This window comes from Carica papaya, chromosome 9, assembly GCF_054855325.1.
Source record: "Carica papaya isolate Zhongbai chromosome 9, ASM5485532v1, whole genome shotgun sequence".
NCBI lineage: Eukaryota > Viridiplantae > Streptophyta > Magnoliopsida > Brassicales > Caricaceae > Carica > Carica papaya.
Window position 1 is genome coordinate 5,931,540 of NC_142317.1, and position 20,556 is coordinate 5,952,095.

The 20,556-nt window shown below is 36.2% G+C and overlaps 1 protein-coding gene across 2 annotated transcripts; it reads left to right on the top strand.

The window, feature by feature from the left end:
- The first annotated feature begins 166 nt into the window (after positions 1–166).
- On the top strand, positions 167–10,729 carry LOC110820444 (transducin family protein / WD-40 repeat family protein). 2 transcript variants are annotated; one of them, XM_022049913.2, is made up of 8 exons: positions 167–507; positions 4,470–4,863; positions 5,007–5,163; positions 5,496–5,540; positions 5,910–6,075; positions 6,343–6,713; positions 10,204–10,331; positions 10,402–10,729. In XM_022049913.2, exons 1-8 carry the CDS (start codon positions 298–300, stop codon positions 10,416–10,418), a joined length of 1,488 nt encoding a protein of 495 aa, XP_021905605.1. In that variant the 5' UTR covers positions 167–297; the 3' UTR covers positions 10,419–10,729. The 2 variants fall into 2 exon arrangements, with proteins under 2 accessions (XP_021905605.1, XP_021905604.1); XM_022049912.2 differs by having other exon boundaries at positions 10,204–10,729.
- The last annotated feature ends 9,827 nt before the right edge of the window (positions 10,730–20,556 follow it).

Consider the following 20,556-nt stretch of genomic DNA (forward strand, 5'->3'; position numbering starts at 1 on the left):
AATGTAATTGAAAATTATAATTAAATTAAATGGGGTATTAGAAAACTCAAGGGTTTATTTAGAACTTAGAAATTGATTAATTTTATGTTTGTATAAAAAAATTAAAAAAATAAAACTTGACAGTAAATAATAATAATAATATAATAATTACAATTGCCGTATTTTTTTAAATTTTAATCATAAAGACATTTTTCTCCGATCGATGTTCGGAGAAAAAGATGCAGAAACTGGAAACCTAAGAAAGAAGAATACAGAACGAGAAAGTGACCAACAGCACGTAGGAGAAGAAGGGGAGGGATGAGCTGGAGCGGAGCTTCAACAATTCTAAAGAAACCAAAAGTAGAGGAAGAAGAAGAAGCAAATGGTAATCATAACAACAACAAAGAAGACGAGAACACATCAGATACCAGCAGACAAGAGCAAGAAGAGGCTCTTCTGGCTTTGATTGAGCACCGTACCAAAGAAGTTGAACATCTCAAGTATCGTATCTCCTATTACAAAACTCAGGTTTTCTTCTCCTTCTCTCCTCCATTAAGGAAAAGTATTTCACTGTTTATTTCTCAATCCCTTGATTTATTTATTTAAAATTTCTTGTTTCTCCCTCGGCATAACTAATATTTTGCGTGCTTTTAACTTTTCTCAAAATTATGTATGACTTAATTTCTCTTTTGAAGTTCATGTAAATTTTTGCCTAGTGTCTGGTTTATTTTTCTGGGTAATCAAAATGAAGTCTGAAACCTTGCGTCTCATTTTCCTGCACCCTTGTATTGTGTTAGCATCTGTTCAAGCTATGATCATTAATGAAATCATTAGCTAGGTATTTTATTAAAAATTCGCTAATTGGATGTTAAAAGTTATTAATCCTGCATTATTGCCATTTGGGTATTGTTTCTTTTTAGTGCATTTCTTCAAAAGGGAAAGAACGTTTCCTGTTCAGTGTATAACAGTATTGATTACTCTTTGGTCGTAAACTTTGACTTCGAGCTTGAACTTTGGAACTAATGAACATCTCTAGAAATGTCATTTGCAACAAACGAATTCCAGAAAAATTCTAGATTTATTTTGCATATCTTAGTTTTTCTATTTGAAGTTGTTCCAAACATGAAAATTCAATTTCAAGTAAATTTCATATAGAACTGGGGTATGTATGGAAAAAAAACTAAGAAAATACCACTAGCCTAGAAATGTTCTGCAAAAAATATTTTTAAATTGTTTAAAAACATTTCATAAGTTCACGGCTTATTTCAAGCATAAGAATCCATTTTGAATCGAAAGGAGTTCCATTGTTCATTTGTTCCAAACGTACTCCATATCCAAAACTTGATTATAGCCTAAAAATGATTAATAGCTTATTATTATTTTTACGAGAATAATTAAGGGTACTCTAGAGACATGGTGTAAATAACATTTATTGATATTCATGATTAAGCAATCTACATCTTTTGTATGATGGGTTTTATGCAAGAAGGAAGAGATTTGTATCTGTAGAAAGTGAGAGAAGAAATAGAGATTGGCATCAATAGGTTGCTACCGATTGTTGCAGGAGGAAAGTTATAGAAAATAAGGTTTATGCGCTTACCATATTATCTGTTGCCGTCTTTAGCTAGTTTGTTTGGACCACAATGCATCACAGCATATGGATGCTCTCTCCAGTTAATTGGTTACCCATACAATTAGCTCTTCTTGTTATTACTTGATCTATTTGATACTCATGATAAAGAATTAAAAGCTAATTATTTCTCCTCTATTATCTGTGGTTCTGAAAGAAAGAAGGGAGTAAGATGCTTTGGCAGGAGGCTGTTTTGCAAGATTATGGGTGCCGTGGGCGGCGAGAAATGCAAGGCTCTTAAGAGACTGTTTTCAACCTTGTCTGCTGCTCAGAGATGGGTTGCTTTTTGTTGTGTATCCATTATGCTGCACAAAGAGGAGATCCTACACTCTTTACATGATAAATTAAGTACCATATCCATGGAAGCCGCAAGAAAGGGAAGTAGTTTAGCTGAGAAGAGTCTTCAGTTGGGTAGGAAGTCAGTTTCTTCAAGAAACCAATAACAGTTAGAACTCTTTAGGAATTTTATTTAGTATTTAGATTTGGTCAAGGAATCAGAATAAACTATTATTATAATTCCTGGAATTGTAATAATGACTTAAATCAGTTCGCTTCCCTATACATACACCTGTTATCATAATGAAGTTATCAACTATTAATCAAACAGAGTTCGTATCAAAGGATAAGAGATTCTCTTAGAGGAGCCTTATTATAGGCTGATAAGGCTGGAAAAGTAGCTCGTTTGCTTTAGAACTTCATGTTAGAAGACTCTTTAACTAGATCCAAAGCCTGCAAATTGTTATAAAGCTGTCAGTCATGGGGTATTTCGGAAGTATTTAGCAATAATTCGAGATATTCATGAAGCAACACGAAGAGTACCATGGCTGTGCAGAAGAAGGGCAACATAGGTTTGACATCTAGGTTGAAAGCCTCTGCCAGAAACTCTTGGCTACAATAAGGAAGACCCTCAACACAACTAACTCATCGAAAAAAGACAGGAAGCCCGTAAACTCCACAGGTAGCAAAGCTAAACTTTCCTCCATTACAGACCAAAGGATTACCAAAGAAGAGAAAGTGGACTTAGCTTTTTTTCAATTTGAGGATGATTCTCAATTATGATTGTTGAAGCTTGTGCATGACCAGTTTGAGCTCTCTTGAAAGAATTTAAATTCCACTATAACCTTAGATTGGGAAAAGTACGCAGTAATAAACTAGGAGAACCAGTTAAATTGAAGCTGGAGGGAACTGTTGTCTACTACCAGCTATGCTTTTTAGCGTCTCTCTGCCCTTGTATCAGCTTTTACCCTCGAACAAATCTGCAACCTCCAGGAATATATCAACATTGATTGAACTAAAGCAACCACCCAATGTTATCATTGCTATGAGTCTGGTAAGACCCTATGAGAGGAGGGGCGACACAAGAAACTAGAGAGCAGCAGCAATAGATATCCACCCAATAGGCTGTCATTCATCAAGAAAATGAGCGGGGAGGAGATGGAAAATAGGAAGAAGAAGGACATTTGTTTTAACTGTGATGAACTGTTTACCCCTGGGCATTTGTATAAAAAGCTGTTCTAGTTGGATTTGAGGCCAAAAAGGCAATAGATAAGGAGAAATTGAGAAATGAGAGGGAGGATGATCTTGAAATCTCCATCCATGTGATTACTAGAATGACCATTACTCGAACAACAAAAATTAAAGGGTTGTTGGGCTTCCCATGCTCATCTTAGTTGATTTAGAATTGTTAGTTATAAAGCGGATGGAATAGAGGTTTTTTGTCAATTATCAAGCATTGAACCATAAGATAGTTAAAGATGAGTTTTCCTATCCCGCTGGTTGATGAGTTACTTGAGGAACTGCATGAAGCCACATTCTTCTCCAACTTGGACCTTCATTTTGGCTATCATCAAATTTAAACGCATCCAAATAACATTGAAAATGCCATTTGGACTCACTAATGCTCCTTTGACCTTTGAACTTCCAAAAACTGATGACCAGAGTATTTTTTAATCATACAAGCTACTTATGAAATTATGATACTCATCACTGTGAAGTTCATTTTCAAGTGGATGATAAAGCGCTGCAGTGTCTCCACCTCTATCATCGACTCTCCTGGGCAAGATGTCCAGACTAGAAAATGGCTTCAAGGTTTTATGGAGCTTTTCAAGTTTTGGACTGCATTGGTTCCATGGCCTGACTTCACCACCTGCCTTCACAGTTTTTTGTCTCTTGCTTCAGAAAGTTTCATGGGAATGAGTTGGTGCAACCGCTTCTTCCACCAGTCATTCAAGGAGAATACAACTGGTTTTACATAATAAATTTACTGGAAAAACGTATAAATGTAAGACTCGTAGAAGACCAAAAAATGGAAAGCATTAGCTTAAAAGAGTCTACAGTTGGGTAGGAAGTCATTTTCTTCAAAGACCCATTAAGAGTTAGAATCCTTTAAGATTTTTTATTAAGTATTCTGATTTATATTAGGGAATAAGCTCCGGGCTATAATTTTTGAATTGGAATAGGGATCTAAATCAATAAGCTTTCCTACAAATACACTTGTTGTCATGAATAAAATTATCAACTAGTAATCCAAACAGAGTTTTCCTTTAAAAGATCAAAGATTCTCTTGCCGGCGAGTCTGGAAAACTGGGAAGCAAGTAACTCATTTGCTTCGGGACTTCACACATTAGAAGCCCCTGTTACCAGGTACCAAGCCTAGGATCGTGGCGCTCTTTGGGCTAAGGCTCATGGGTTTCCTAGAGATATCTTTCGACTAGTTTGCAAAGAGATTGGACAATGGTTTTTAACTGGCTTTTCTTCTCTCTTTTTTCTTTCCTAGGAGGATCTCTTCTCTTTCTTCCTATTCTTTTCTTTCTTCACTTCTCTAACCATAAACTTATTGTTCTTTTGAAACTTTGTGCAGCTTGATGAAGCAGAAAAGAGATTGCGAGATTCAGAATCTAAATTGGCTCGCCTTCGAGGCCAAAATAATGCAATTTCATCCAAAAACTATGTGGCTAATGGGAGTAAAAGAGTAAAGGAGGAGCGCAGATCAACCAGTCCAGTACATGGCAGTGATGGTCCTTCGAAGAAGTCGCATCCATCTCGGCCAGAACTTTTGATTCCTGCTGCAAAACCAAAGAATTCTGAACCTGTATCAGCAGTGACTGGAGGCAAAACTCTGACAAATTCTGGCTCGCTAGCCAGTCCCTCTACTTTAATCAATGCTGTTGCAAAAATAAAAGTGGAAAAATCTTTCAAAACTCCTGATACAGAAGTTATTGAAATTCGAGACAAGGGGACAAAAAGGAAACTTGGTAATATTCACACTTTATAGTTACTTTGTTTGTTCTTGTTGTTGGTCTTTGTTGTCTAGAATTACATGTTTAATGCTGCATTTTGCACATACTTCTTATCATCATGCAGCCTACATATGGCTGGTTTTTGTTACAATTTTCAGAACAAAAGGAACATCAGGAATTAATTCCATTGATACGCAGTCGTGGTTCACCATGCATAATTCACTGTAATACAAGTAATCATATCTCCAGTCAGCATAAGAGAAAGTTGAGAAGTCTTATTCTGTGTCCAGTTAATAATCAGCTCTTTGTGACCAGGTACTTTACTATTTTAATTTCTAAGTTCGGAGTGCATTATGCTGTTACAAATAGATGTTTTGATGCTAAACAACTGGAAGTTAAGATCCTTCATTATATGAAAAACTGGAATCCTTTCATAACATCGAAGCAATTCCTATCTTCTGTCAACAAGTCATGCCAGCATATGACTCACAAAAGTGAAATAGAAGGAAAGAAAAAAAAATGATTATGGCCAAGAAAGAAGTGATGGCAGAGATATACTGTATCAGCTGATGACATGAATCTCTTTCCTCATTTCTAGATTAATTCTGTAAGTATCTAATTTTTGCCATGACTTGGATTATCTGCAGTGCTTTGGATGGAATGGTTCACTTGTGGCAAGTTCAGTCAAGGGGGTAAGTCTATCTGTCTAGCATGATTGAGCATATAACTACACAATCATGCATGTTAGACATATTTGCTACTAGGTGCACTGCTTAGGCTCTTGATATTTGACATTGAGTGTTGGTGCTTAAGAACAAAGGTTACTTGTATCCTGCTTTGCTATTTCTCATTTTGGGACGTCTAATAGGTTGAAGCATGAAACTGCACCAGCATATGAAAAATTAATTAATTTATTGACTACACTGAGAGAGAAGATCTCAGTTGCTGTCACGAAATAGTGACATTCTTTCCTTGTGTAATACTCACTGGCATTTGTTAATACTTTGTCCATGTGCATTTTCTCTTACATTCATTCATTATTTTTTTTTTCAAAACTGAAGGTCAGGTGCCTCTTTGCTTAGTACTACCGATTGTGTATCTCCAAAGCAGAGGAGATGGCCAGAAGATATCACATGGCACCCAGAAGGAAACAGCATTTTTGCTGCGTACACTGCTGATTCTGGAGATTCTCAGATATCAATATTAAACTTGAACAAAACACAAGGGGTAAGGATCATGGTAAAAATTACTATTGAGATAAACATGTGCTACTGTTACTTTGTCATATCTGTTAAAATTTTAAATTACATGCATCGGGATGAAATACAACTGGCATAGACTGACTTGTAAATGTAGCTTGCTGAACAAAAGTACCATTGAACGGTGGAGCTAGTTTTGCGATAAATGAACTTTTTGTCTGAACTTTCCAAGTTCCAGGGCATAAACATTAATATTTTCAGACGATTTGAACTTTGTATTTTTGTGCATGGACAGAGAGCTCGAGTAACATTCTTAGAGGATAAACCCCATGTTAAGGGTATTATCAACAGCATAATATTCATGCCTTGGGAAAATACATGTTTCATCACTGGCGGCAGCGATCATGCTGTGATACTTTGGAGTGACAGAGATGCAGAGGACTCATGGAAGCCTAGGGTGTTACATAGGAATCTACATTCCTCGGCTGTTATGGGAGTGGCTGGGATGCAGCATAAGCAAATTGTGCTATCTGCTGGAGCAGACAAGAGGATTTTTGGCTTTGATGTACAATTAGGAAGAGCAGACTTCAAACATCAAATAGAAAGTAAATGCATGAGTGTGCTGCCAAATCCCTGTGATTTCAATCTATTCATGGTTCAAACAGGGTAAGAAACATCTTTTTTGTGACTGATCTTCTTGAATTCTTTTATTCACCTACTTTATATCATACCATTCAGATTTCTTATCCTGTCTCTTTTATCACTGTATTCCTTTTGGGCTTTGAGTACTAGTGTCCCTGTAATTATATATGTCATACAACTAGATCTCAGCATTCTGTCTAGGAAAGTTTGGCTCTACTTAGTAAATGAATATATTTTATCATTTTTATTTTCTAGATTTATGTATAAACATACTTGAAACATGAATGGTAATATGTGTTTGTGGAAGTGTGGTGTTCGAGTATAAATAGTAACATTTTTCAGAAAAATGACAACAACTTTTTACTCTTTTCTAACTTATGTCACATTTTCGCCATCATTTTCTAAACACTGTTTTCCTAAGTAAGTAACCATGATACATGCTTTATTATAAACAGACATGAATCTAGGAAAAAAAAATAGAAAATATTTTCATATACCAACTTGGTTTTTATTTTTAAATCTTTTAAGAAATTATGATTTTTATTTTTAAATCTTTTAAGAAATTATGATTTTTATTTGTTTAGTATTTGGAATGTTTGATGTTTCCCTTATTAGATTGTGGTTGTTATGCATTTAAAGTGCTACATATCAAGAGAATAGGAAAAAACATTAGGTTGAGCTTATTTTTGCGTATATTTCAATTTTCCTATTTTCTTTTTTCTTCTTCTCTGTTTTAGTTCTCCCTTCTTTTCCTGGCTTTCTCTCTCCTTGTCCAACATGACATAAAGCTGGCAAAATGTTTCTGAATTTTTGTGCGGTACAGTGAAGTGCTAAAATTTAATCCTTGTACTTGAATGTTTGCAGCCAATTATTGGCTATAGCAGTCATGACTAGTCGGATCAAATACTACTGGTGTACAATAGTAAATTTACTCAGTAAGCTAGTACAGTAATTTAATGAGGCATTAATCTTATCCCAATATAATTTTGATATTTCTGAAACATATATTGGTCCCAGAAAAGGGTGGCTTTCTCTAGGATTGACAAATCTATGGTTTCCTCTTGTTTCATTGATTTACCCCTGGGCATGATTAAGAATTTGCTACTAAGTTCATGTCTGATTACTTCCCAAATGTGTCTTTACTTGAATGGTATTGCTTGGTCCAGATCTTTTTAGATCTGAAAACATGTCGCTTAAAGTGGATGGTTTAAAGCAACTTGTGGTGTCTTGCTGGGAGGAGGGGATGTGACTGATTTCACCAAATTCAAAATGACTGAGAAGCTGAAGCACGTGAAGCACAAGACGAAGCAGTGAAATGAAGTATCTATTGGAAGCGTGGCCACGATAAATGATGCTTTTATAGAGAGGTTGGTAGGTTGAATCGGGGGAAGTCCTTGTTGGGTTTGTTTAAGGAGGGAGAGGGAGGCTAGGCTCATAGCAAAACTAGACCACTTTTTAAAATAGAAAAATGGACTTTAAATAGCTGAACCATACAGAAAAGGCAATTTAGAAATCTGCAAAATATCAATAAGGTCCTTAAGATACAAAACAACGAAATTTGAATCCAGAGGACCTTAACTCTAGGAAAAGAAAGATCTTTATCCTCAAAAGTTCTTTTTCCTTTCTTTCCAACTAAGCCAAAAAATAGCCAAGGGAATGAGAGAAATGAGCTTCTTCTTCCTTTTATCAAACCAACACCTCACTATGCCCAAATCTCATTAGCAATTGACTCAGGGATCAGCCAAGTTGGACCAATGATTGGTGATTGGGAGCAAGTTATGAAACTTATTGCTTTTGCATGACTTTATTGTTCTGTAAGTCGAGTAGAACATCTCTTCTTGATGTCCGATGCTTATTGGTCTGTTTTGAGGTATTTTCAAGGTTGAGGATCGATACTAGGAAAACAGAAATGGTCTCCATGGGAATTGTGTGGGAGTGGAGGATATTGCTCAAATTTTGGGTTATAAGGTTTTTTTCCCCCTTAAAGTATTTGTTTCTTTCATTCGGAGAGAAACCCAAAGACCATAGAGTCTGAGATTTGGTGCGGAAAAGAGGTGGCAGGGTGGAAGAGGAGGTATCTTTCTCAGGTTAAGCTTACCTTCATCAAAATACTCTTTCTAACTTGTCAATCTATTTTTGTCCCTTTTTCTGATTCCAAAAAGTCGTGCTAAAAGATTCGGAGTCATCAAACCCATATTTCTGCAGGGTAACTCTTAGGAACAAAGAAGATATGGTTGGTCTTTTTAAACAAACCTTATGCCCATATGAAAGCTCATGCTTATATGACAAATAATTACTTTTTGTCCACCCAAAATATAAATCGCAAAAAGATTACTTCCACATTTTCTTATCGATTTGCAAACTTCAAAGAATAGAGAGTCTCTTCCTTCATTAAAAGTGCAATTATTATATGTGAAGCAAGTTTTTAGCACTACAATTGTGTTTCAACTTGTCATTTTCAACCTTTTTTTCTAGAATAAAAAAAAAAAGGAAAATGGGTAATATGTCCTTTTCAACCTTAAGATGGCCCTTTTTTAAGCCATACATCCATGTTATTCAATGTTATTTCTTGAAATTGATGGTTAACTTTAGATTGCAGTAAAGCAAATTAGATTTTAGAATATTGAAAAATAAGTATTATGATGTTGTAGTTTCACTTTTGAAAGAAAAATTTAAAATGAGTAAGAATTTCGAGTTTTAGTATTTTGGAAAAACTCTGTTTTCCTAGAACAAGAAATAACTAATTTCATATTAGCAGTAAGACTTAGATAAGTTTTGTTTGTCTTTAAGGTCATTTTTTTGCGTGTATCAATTTCATTCTAGTGTCTTTCTGTCAGAATACAATTGGGAATGTAGGTTTCATGTGACAAGATCAACATATGATGATCTACAATCTCCTGAGCATTCACTGGGTCATTGCCGGGTCTGTCAAAGATGAACTCCTCGCATGGGAGGGAATTAGAATGAAACACAAGTGCCACAGGCTTATTCCCCTGTCTATCATCTGGGTTATTTGGAAAGAAAAAAACAACAGAATCTTTAATGGCCAAGAAACTGATTTTGTTACTATCAAGGATAAATTGTTGCATTATTTTGGGTTTATTGTTTTTGATCACAACCGTAATAGTTTACAAGATTTTGGATCTATTGTAGATATTCTTATAGATCTATAAATTATTTTCTATCTCTTGCACATAGGTTGCGCCCCTTGGCACCGTCTCATTTATACATCTTTTCACTTTTATTTCAAAAAAGAAAATATGATGTAAATTAGTTGCCCTAGTCTATGAAGTAAGTTTTGGGTTATAAGAACAACTTCGACGATTGTTTGTCTTATGGGTTCGACTTAATAACATTATCAGTTTATGCAAAACATAAATTTTTATTTGGTGTTCTCTGTTATCCAGTGGATTCTTACTTTAAATTGAATACTCATGATTTTAGTTAGCTTCTGAAACAAGATATTTGTTCATTGCAAATTTGAAGTCTAAACAGTAAGTCTGAACTTATGCAGGTATCCAGAGAAACAGCTTCGGTTGTTTGATATCAGACTACGACAAACAGAAATTCACTCATTTGGATGGAAGCAAGAGAGCAGTGAATCACAATCAGCTCTGATAAATCAGTCTTGGTCTCCTGATGGTATGTACATCACCTCTGGTTCAGCAGATCCTATGATCCATATGTTTGACATCAGGTACAATGCTCGCAGGCCATCACAGTCAATAAGAGCTCATCAAAAACGTGTCTTTAAAGCTGTTTGGCATTATTCACACCCGCTCCTGATTTCTATTTCTTCGGATCTGAATATTGGACTGCACAAGATCACATGAAGTAACAGTCTAATAGTTGTTTGAATGAGACCTAGAAATGTGCTCAAAATCTTTTTTTCCAGTGTATCTACGTTAGATCTATTTCCCCTTGTTTTGCAATGATGACCCTGATAGAAAAAAGATTTTGATAAAACATCAAGAGAAGGTGGTATGTGGTAGGAGAGAGAGATTTTTTATTTTCAGTTGCAATACACACATTTTATGGAAGAGGTAACACATTCACAATTATCGTAAGGTAACCTTACAATAGAAACATTTAGAAACGCATAGTCTACCGCGAGTTTGCAATTTCTTGTAGAAAAAGTGACGTAGCAACTATTCAATCATGAATTTCGAAGAAAATATGAATCGCGCAAAAGTTACTATCACCGTTTCTTATCCATTTGCAACCTTCAAAGCATAGAGAGTCTCTTTCTTCGTTAAAACTGCAATTCATGTATGCCGAGCTAGATTTGGCACTATAACTGTGTCACAATTGAAAAAATAAAAAATAAAAAAAAGGAAAGTGGATAATATGCCATTTTCAACCTTAAAATGACTCTTTTTTTAAAGCCATACAGCCATGTTATTCAAAGTTATTTCTTGAGATTGATGGTTAACTTTAGATTTTAGTAAAACAAATTAGATTTTAGAATATTGAAAGATACTTTTTTTGAAAAAAAAAAATTTAAAATGAGTAAGAATTTCGAACTTTAGTATCTTGAAAAATCCTATTTTCATAGTAACATAAAATAATTAATTTCAGATTAACTGTAAGAGTTAGATAAGTTTTGTTTGTCCTTTAAAGGTCATATTCTTTTGCGTATCAATTTCATTCTAGTGTCTTTTTGTTATAATACAATTGGGAATGTAGGTTTCATGTGGTAGGATCAACGTATGATGTAAATTAGTTGCCTTAGTCCTTGAAGTAAGTTTTGGGTTATACGAAGAACTTTGACAATTGTTTGTCTTATGAGTTCATCTTATTAACATTATCAGGTATGCAAAACATAAATTTTTATTTGGTGAATTTTATGTTATCCAATACACAAGTATATATATGTGCATGTGCTTGGATTTTCTTTACACGCACACCCACATCCTACACACACACACAAATATATATCCATTTGCTTCCAAACTAACCCTTATTTGTCAAAAGCATCCCTCTTATTTATGCATTACTCATTCCTCAATTTGTTTAGCACAAATTATCACTATATGTGAAATTCCAGAATTTAAATAAAAATAAATTCATAAATTAAATGCGGAAGCGATTAATAAAGTTAGAGTTTACATTCTTTACATAATAATTTAAAATGCTCGATAAAACTATGGAAATGTTCATTCTGAAAGATAAACGGTAATTAAAGAAATAAAACAAAGAGCGAATATAAAAATACTCTAAAACAACCTTCATTAGTACTTGAAGGGAGTCCGATGACGAACTATTAACAACTTTTTTACTGATCAGGATCTGAATTCTAATCCTCTTGATATGAAATTATTAATGAAAAAATAAACTATACTACCTTAGTAAGAATATCACATTAATCATAAATACGGAAAATTGAAGATTAGTAAAAATAAGAAAAATAACTAATAGAGCCATTATTTTATTGGCAACATGTAATTATTTTTAAATTTTTTTAATTTTTCATAAGAACACAAAATTATACATCGTTAAGCCTCAATTTACCGTAACAGAGAGTAGAATGAGAGATCCTTACCTAAATTGGTGTTCCAAAACATCGAGCTGTCTACTACGCCTCTTATTGGATACCGAATTTTCTGAATTTTTCCTATGGAATCCAAAACACTCGCCACATATATAAAAATATCCCAAAAATTCAAGATTAGTGTCCAAAACCCATTTCGAAAAATTTTAGGGTTTCGACACGGCACCGTCGCTCATGGCAGCAGTTCGTCTCGGCCTGACTGATTTTGGCTAGTTTTGACCAGTTTTGGCTAGTTTTGGCCGATTTTGGCTGTATCCCTATAGAAAAAAATGTTAGGGGCCTCAGTTAGCCAAGAAATCACAAAAAACTGAACCTACCGGTGGGGAACCTCTGGGTGCGGCGGCTCTTTCGGTCCTCCTTCGTGGCTGAAGTTCTTTCTTCAGCTAACGTGCATAGAAAAGGATGGTGAATACAATAATAAAAAAATAACGTGAAATGAGAATAGGGAAGGGGCTCATCGAATGAATTTTTGGGGCTTTGGCCGCAGCAGCTCTGTCGGACTTTGCCCATGATTTTTGGCTCACCCACCATCTCTCTTATTCCAATTTGGCCACAGGGATGCTCAGAATTGAATTTCGAGCGGGTATGGAGAGTTTTTACCTTTTTTGATGGTCGGTAGTGGCTCCGATGCAGCGACGGTCAGCCTCCTTATCCGACATCTGGTTCTTCTTTTTCGGTAGAGGCTGACAGTTAGAGTTCTGATTTTCGTACGATGCGAAGTTTTTATACCCAGCCCACATTAATCTGAGCCGTTCATCGCAATCGATCTCGTCCATCCAATCGCACATAAGGAGGAAATAAACCTAGATCGTTCATCGCGATTGATCTCAATCGTCCAATCACACCTAAGGGATAAACCAATCTAGGCCGTCCAAGCACGTGAGATCGATCTTGGGCTGTCCGATCACGGGGCATGCGGATCGCCAAGGTGATCTCCCGCGTGGCATCCACATCAGCGTGCCTTGCCACACGGCGTACTCCGGTTTGTCGAGTCTGCTGACCGAGTGGTCCTACGTGGTCGAACTTTTCTTTTTTACACTTTGACCCCCTCAGTTCTAATTTTTCTTTCAAAAATACATTTCGAACTCAAATTTTTACCTATTTTTATCAAAATTATTTTCAATCTCATCCATAATTTATTTATTTTTTAAAATTTTAATTAAAAAAATAAAATAAATTAAATAATTTCTTTAATAAATAATTTAAAAACATCTTGGGTCGTTTTTTGGTCCTAACTATTACAACTCTCTCCTTTTAGAAAAATTTGGTCCTTCAAATTGGTCATTCTCCCATTCAGTCGAACAACTGAGGGTACTGGGCCCTAAAACTTGATTTCAGTTCCCAAGTGGCATTTTCCTGCATATGATTCTGCCATTGGACCTTGAAGAATGGAATTTTTTGGTTGCAGAATACTCTACTATTATGATCTACAATACCAATCGATACCTCCTCATAGGATAAATCCTCCTGTAGGAAAAAGGGCTCGTGAAACAGGATGTGTGAAGGGTCCGAGTTGTATTTGTGTAGCATAGATACGTAGAACACATTTTGAACCCTGGATAGCTCTAGAGGTAGTGCTAGTCTGTAGGCGGTCACACCAATCAGGTCTAAGATATCGAATAGTCCGATGAACTAGGAATTAATTTTTTTCTCTTGCCAAACCTACTAATCCCCTTGAAAGAAGTGACATTAAGAAACACTTGCTCACCTTTCTCAAATTCTAAATCTCTCATTTGGGTATTCGCATAACTTTTTTGTCTGCTTTGAGCTGTATGGATGTGCTTCATGATCTTAACTATCTTGGCTGTAGTCTCCTCCACAATATCTGAGCTGAACAATTTTCTATCATCCATCTCTTTCCAACATATCAACGATCTGCATAGGCAGTCATATAATGTTTTGGAGGAAGCCATGCCGATACTTGCTTGATAGTTGTTATTGTAGGCGAACTCTATCAAAGGTAGGTGATCATCTCAATGGCCCATGAAATCTAAAACACAAGTTTGGAGTATATCCTCTAGTATGCAAATCATCCTCTCTGATTGTCCATCGATTTGATAGTGCAATGCGGTGCTAAGAGACAGTTTCATTCTCATGACTTGCTGAAAACTAAACCAAAATCGAGATGTGAACTTGGGAACTTTTTCGGATACTACTGATACTGGAACTCTATGTAACCTAACTATCTCTCAGATATACATTCTTGTTAGCTTGTTCAAGGGGTCGGTCATCTTAATAGCCAAGAAGTGAGAAGATTTTGTGAGCCGGTTGATAATTATCTAAATGACATCATGTCCTGAGCGTACCTTAGGTAAGCCTGTTATGAAATCCATTACGATATGTTCCCACTTCTACTCCGAAATCGGTAATACCTGAAGTATTCCGTCTGGGCATTAATGTTATACCTTAACTTGTTTACATATTAAACACTTGGAAGTAAAGTCGGTTACCTCTCTTTTTATCTCGCTGCACTAAAATTTGGGGCCACATACTTTAATATATTTTAGTACTTTAGGGATGTATGACGAACTTTGAGCTGTGAGCCTTTGTCATGATGTTCATTTTTAGTTCACTGTCATCTGGAACATATACCCTATCTTGAAACCTGAGCAATCCATCGATAAAAACTCAAAATTCATGATGAACTCCCTGTTTTGCATCTTTCTTGAGGGCGTTTATGGTAAAATCGGTTAATTAGGCTTCTTTTATTATCTAGATCAATTCTGGTTGGACAATCAGGTGGGTCAAATATGTAACTCTCTTCAAGTCCTGAAGTCGTATATGTTGTGTGGTCCCTATTACCTTGCATTCAGAAACTATTAGGTGAGCTAACATACCTATACTTTTTCTGCTGAGCGCATCAGCTATTACATTGCCTTTGCCCGGGTGATATAAAATATTATAATCATAATTCTTGAGGAGCTTTATCCAACACCTCTGACGCATGTTTAAATCATTCTGAGTGAATATGTGCTTCAAGCTCTTATAATCAGTAAAAATCTCAAAAGTCTCCCTACATAGGTAGTGACGTTAGGTCATCAAGGCGTGGATTATGACCGCAAGTTTTAAGTCATGGGTGGGGTAATTTTTCTCATTTTTCAATTGCTTGGACCCATAAACTATGACCTTATCATGCTACATCAAAATATGATCTAACCCTAGGTAGGAAGCATCACTGTACATTGTATATCCACCTATCCCACTCGGTAAAAGCCAACACGAGTGTGGTAGTCAACCGCTTCTTGAGTTATCTAAAACTCTTTTCGCAATTCTCGTTTCATTCAAACTTAACGTTCCTCTTTCTGAGCCAGGTCAAAAGAGCGGCTAGACTGAAAAATTATTCTACAAACTTGTGGTAATAATCTGTCATTCTCAGAAAGTTACGAATCTCCTTAACCGGGGTCAATTTCTCCCATCTAATCACCACCTCAACTTTTTTGGGATTCACTAATACTCCATCTCTTGATATGATGTGTCTTAGAAAGGTAGTTTACTTGAGCAAGAATCCATACTTGCTCAATTTTGCATACAGTTTATTCTCCTTAAGAACCTATAAAACTTAAGTCAGGTGGTGAGCCTATTCTTCTTTACTATTTGAATAGATCAGGATATGATCGATAAACACAATGACAAACTCATAATTCTCTTACTGATTGGGATCTGAATTCTAGTCATCTTGATATGAAATTGTTAATGAAAGGATAAGCTACACTAGTCTAGTAAAAATATCACACTAATCACAAATACGGAAAACTGAAGATTGGTAAAAAGAAGAAAAATAACTAATAGAGCCCTTACTTTATTTAAATACCTTTAAATTTGAAGAAGTTTATTTGATACCTACCGTATCGAGTTTTTTAAAAACAACTTATGAAGGCCCATATCCATACCACTTTTTACTTTCACGCATAAGAGAACAAGAAACAATAATTTTTCTTTTTTACCTGTTTACTGGTACCCCTGGGGGTCCATAGAGATGTTTTTCCTACTCGTGAACCCAATATTTAATTTTATAATTAACCAGTCGTCTCCATATCTCGTCCGGTAGCGGGCACTAAATATTCTATCGCATTGATACCCCATTTAGTATGAGGGTGAACCATATCTCCCAAACCTTTTTGGTAAGGGACTTCTCAACCTCGTTTGATTAAGGTAACGTTCATGGTATGGTTTTCTATGTGCCGGGCCAGTCCACCCTTTCCCTAGATAACTAACAAGTTTTTCACATACATATTTTTATTAATAAACAACCAACAAACGCATACCAATATCTCATATCACATTTATAGATTAATTAAACTACATTCATGCCGACGATATATAACCAAAATAACCAGATAAGTTGATAAGACCATTGAACTATAAATTAAGAACATGTACCATATAAAAATCAAGTAAGTAAGACAATACAGGAAAATAAACAGGAAATCAAAACAATTGTGAACTAACCGGTTCTAACTCGACTAGTAACCTGTAATTATTTTTAGAATTTTCTAATTTTTCATAAGAACACAAAATTATACATCATTAAGCTTCAATTTACCGTAACAGAGAATATGGTGAGGGATTCTTACTCGGCTTGGTATTCTGAAACGTCAAGCTGTAGACTACGCCTCCTATCGGGTACCGGATTTCTTAAATTTTTTATGTAAAATCCAAAACACTCATCACATATTTAAAAATATCACAAAAATTCAAGATAGGTGTCCAAAACCCATTCTGGTCAATTTTGGGATTCCGACACAGCGCCGGTGCCGTGCTTTGGTGCCGGCTCCGCCGCCCACCGTGGTGGTTCACCTCGGCCTAGCCAATTTTGGCCAATTTTGGTCGTATCCCTGCAAAAAAATATGTTAAGGCCCTCGATTGGCTAGAAAATCACAAAAAATTGAACTTATTGGCAGGGGAAACCTCTAGGTGCGGTGGCTTTGTCGGTCCTCCTTTGCTACTGAGGTTCTTTCTTTGGCTAATCTGCACAGAAAAGGACAGTAAACACAATGATAAAAAAATCACGTGAAACAAAAATCAAGAAGGGGCTCATAGAGGGATTTTTGGGGTTTCGGTCGCAGCGGCTCCACCGGGCTTTGCCTGTAGTTTCTGGCTCACCCGTTGTCCCTCTTACTCTAATTTGGCTACATGGGTGCTCGGAATCAAATTCTGAACGGGTAGGGAGAATTTTTACATTTTTTAACGGCTGACAGTAGCTCTGGTGCGGCGACGGTCGGTCTCATTCTCATGTGTCTAGTTTTTCTTCTCCGACAAGGGCTGGTGGTTAGGGTTTGGGTTCCCATGTGATCCGAAATTTTTATACCCATCTTGCATTGATCTGGACCATCAATTGCGATCGATCTCGTCCGTTCGATCGTGCTTAAAGAAAAAACGAATCTGGACTGTTTATCACGATTGATATTGATCGTTCGATCATGCCTAAGAGAGAAACAAATCTAGGCCGTCTACACGCGCGTTGTAACGGCCCCGGAAATTTAAAATGAAATATGTATTAAAAATATCAAATGCGGAAGCGAAGTCAAAATTTTGATTAAACATCCCTTACACTAAAACCAAAAACGTGCTCAAAATATAAAACATCAAACTAACTAAAAGAAACTCGAAAGTAAAAGCTATGAATATGACTATGGAGCCTTTAGGCGTCCCCTTCGTCGTCTTCCTGCGGAACGGGCTCGGGAACAATGTCTTCCTGATATGAAATGATTAAATGAGGAATGAGCTACACTAGCCCAATAAAGACATCACGATATCTCACCGTCACGGAGGTAAAGGTGGGTAGAAAACACAAAAAGACCAATGGAGCATAATTTACAACAAATCATTTTATCCATAATAAATCATTTACCATCCACTTACCTCGATGAAATTCATAAAACAATATACGAAAGCAATAACATTATCATCATCATGAAATTATATAAACTGTATAACATAATACTTATCACGCCTTTTGTAATTCAATCATTACACAACATATTTTTCTCATTTACCAGCCCACTAGTATCCATGGGGATCCATAGGGGTCCCGCTACCCGTTAACCCTTAACACTTGAAATCAGATTCCAGGGCTGTCCCCATACCCTGTCCGGTATGGGCGCCAAAACTATAAACCCCATTACCCCGTCCGGTGTGAGGGTGAAATGGGCCGTCCCCATACCCCGTCTGGTATGGGCGCCAAAACACATAAGATCTCCATACCCCGTCCGGTATGAGAGACCACAATCCCGGTAGGGTTCCCTACGGACCCGGTCCGTCCACCATCTCTCAGGATATCTAGTCAGGCTGACCACATTATACAATTACCCATTTGCATAATCTTTCATTCTCTTTTTCCTCAGTCAGCATCATCAATCCACATACAAACAAGCAAAACAGTAATTTATGCCAAACAGACAACATACAGCATCAATATCCCAGTCATTCAATCCGTAATCAATAAAACAGTAAAATATGCACACGAAACTATAAAATGAAAACATCAAACCTCATACTGCATTTAAAACTGTAAAATAGGACAAATAACAATTAACCGACAAACATACTAGACTCGGGCTCCATTAGCGACCGTAAGCAATTTCACACATTTGTTGATTCAAGAAATACCGTTTTATCATTATTGAACTTTAATACCGTGATAGGAAATAGGGTGAGGGGTCCTTACTCGTTTCGGGGTCCGAACACGGCTTCACAGTGCGCCTACAGGCTGTCCCTAATTTTTCCTGAATTTTTTCCGTGGAACTGAAACGCACTACTGGTACCTGCACATGTTCCGAAAAATCCCAAATTAGGCCCAGGGCCCCTTTTTGGCCAATATCGCAATTCCAACACGGCGGCTCCGCGTCTGGTTCGTCTTCTCCGGCGAGGGCAGGCGGCTAGGGTTTTTGTGGTCAGGTGTGGGGGTTCTATTTATACCCTTTTGCCTTTTGATCTCAGCCGTCCATTTTGATTTAATTTGGTCCGTTCGTTTTTGATTGAATCTGGACCGTCCGTGCGATTGCATCTGGGCCGTCCGTGCGCACGCTTGATCTTGGCCGTCCGATCGCGCGTACGCGGACCGCCAACGTGGCCCGTTCTCGGTCGACGTAGTTTTGCCACGTGGCAGGTCCTGGTTGGCCAGGACTGCTGACTGGGTCTGCTGACGTGGCTGCTGACGTGACATTTTTTTATAAATTTTTCGGGTGTTACATGCGTGATCGATTTTGGGCCATCTGATCGTGGGGCACGCGGATCGCCAGTGTAACCTCCTGCGTGGCACCCGTGTCAGTGTGTCTTGTTGCGCAGCGCGCTCCGGTTTATCGAGACTGCTGATTGGGCAGTACTACATGGCCAAATTTTTTTTTTTGCACTTTGACCTATCTATTCTAATTTTTCTTTGAAAAATATCCCTGAACTCAAATTTTCACAACTTTTTTTCAATATTATTTTCAATCTCGTCCCTAATTTATTTTTTTTTCAAAATTTCAATTAAATAAAAATAAATTAAATTAAATAATTTAAAAATATTTCGGGCTGGATTTCGAACCTGGGTATTACCCTATTTATTTCCTACGTAAGTCTCATTTATATTTTATTTATTTATAATTTAGTATTTAATCTAAATTTTTATATTTTTTATTATTATAAGGTATCTTTTATTAAAAGCTAAGTTTCTTTCTCTTTTTTTTTTTTCCTTAGAATCTCTGTTACTACTTTATTTCTTTTTACTTGTCAAACTTCATTTTTTTTCTTAGGACGATTCCTCACATTTAAGGATTTAAAACTTTCTAAATTTATAAAATTCATTCAAAAAGTTTGTGACATCATTTTCATCACATCCCAATTATGCCCAACCTAACAAATATCAAATATACTAGGACTAAGAACCCTAATATCATCATAATAATGGAAAGCTTCTTTCTTTTTTTATTTTATAATTTAATTTTTATTATAATAATTGGTTCTTATATACCACGTAAAAATAATTCATAAACTACTCCCCTTTTTATCTCGATTTGATTGATCCCCGAATGATCATCTAAACTACTATTTTCATCCATGTCCCTCAACCATTTAATTCGAGACTTTGAAAACATAACCAAATAAAATGATTATAGTGATTTAATTATGCTTACAAAAGTTTTGTTTCTTTTGACATGATTGTAAATGAACTTTCTTCTCTTATCCCCTCTCAATATATATATATATATATATATATTCTTTTACACAAACAACAATCAACAAAAGAAAAAAAAATCACTTTCTTGAGGAAATACAACAGGATTGACTCACTGCAAAATATAGCTACTTTGAAATGCTAGAGTTAAGAGTTGA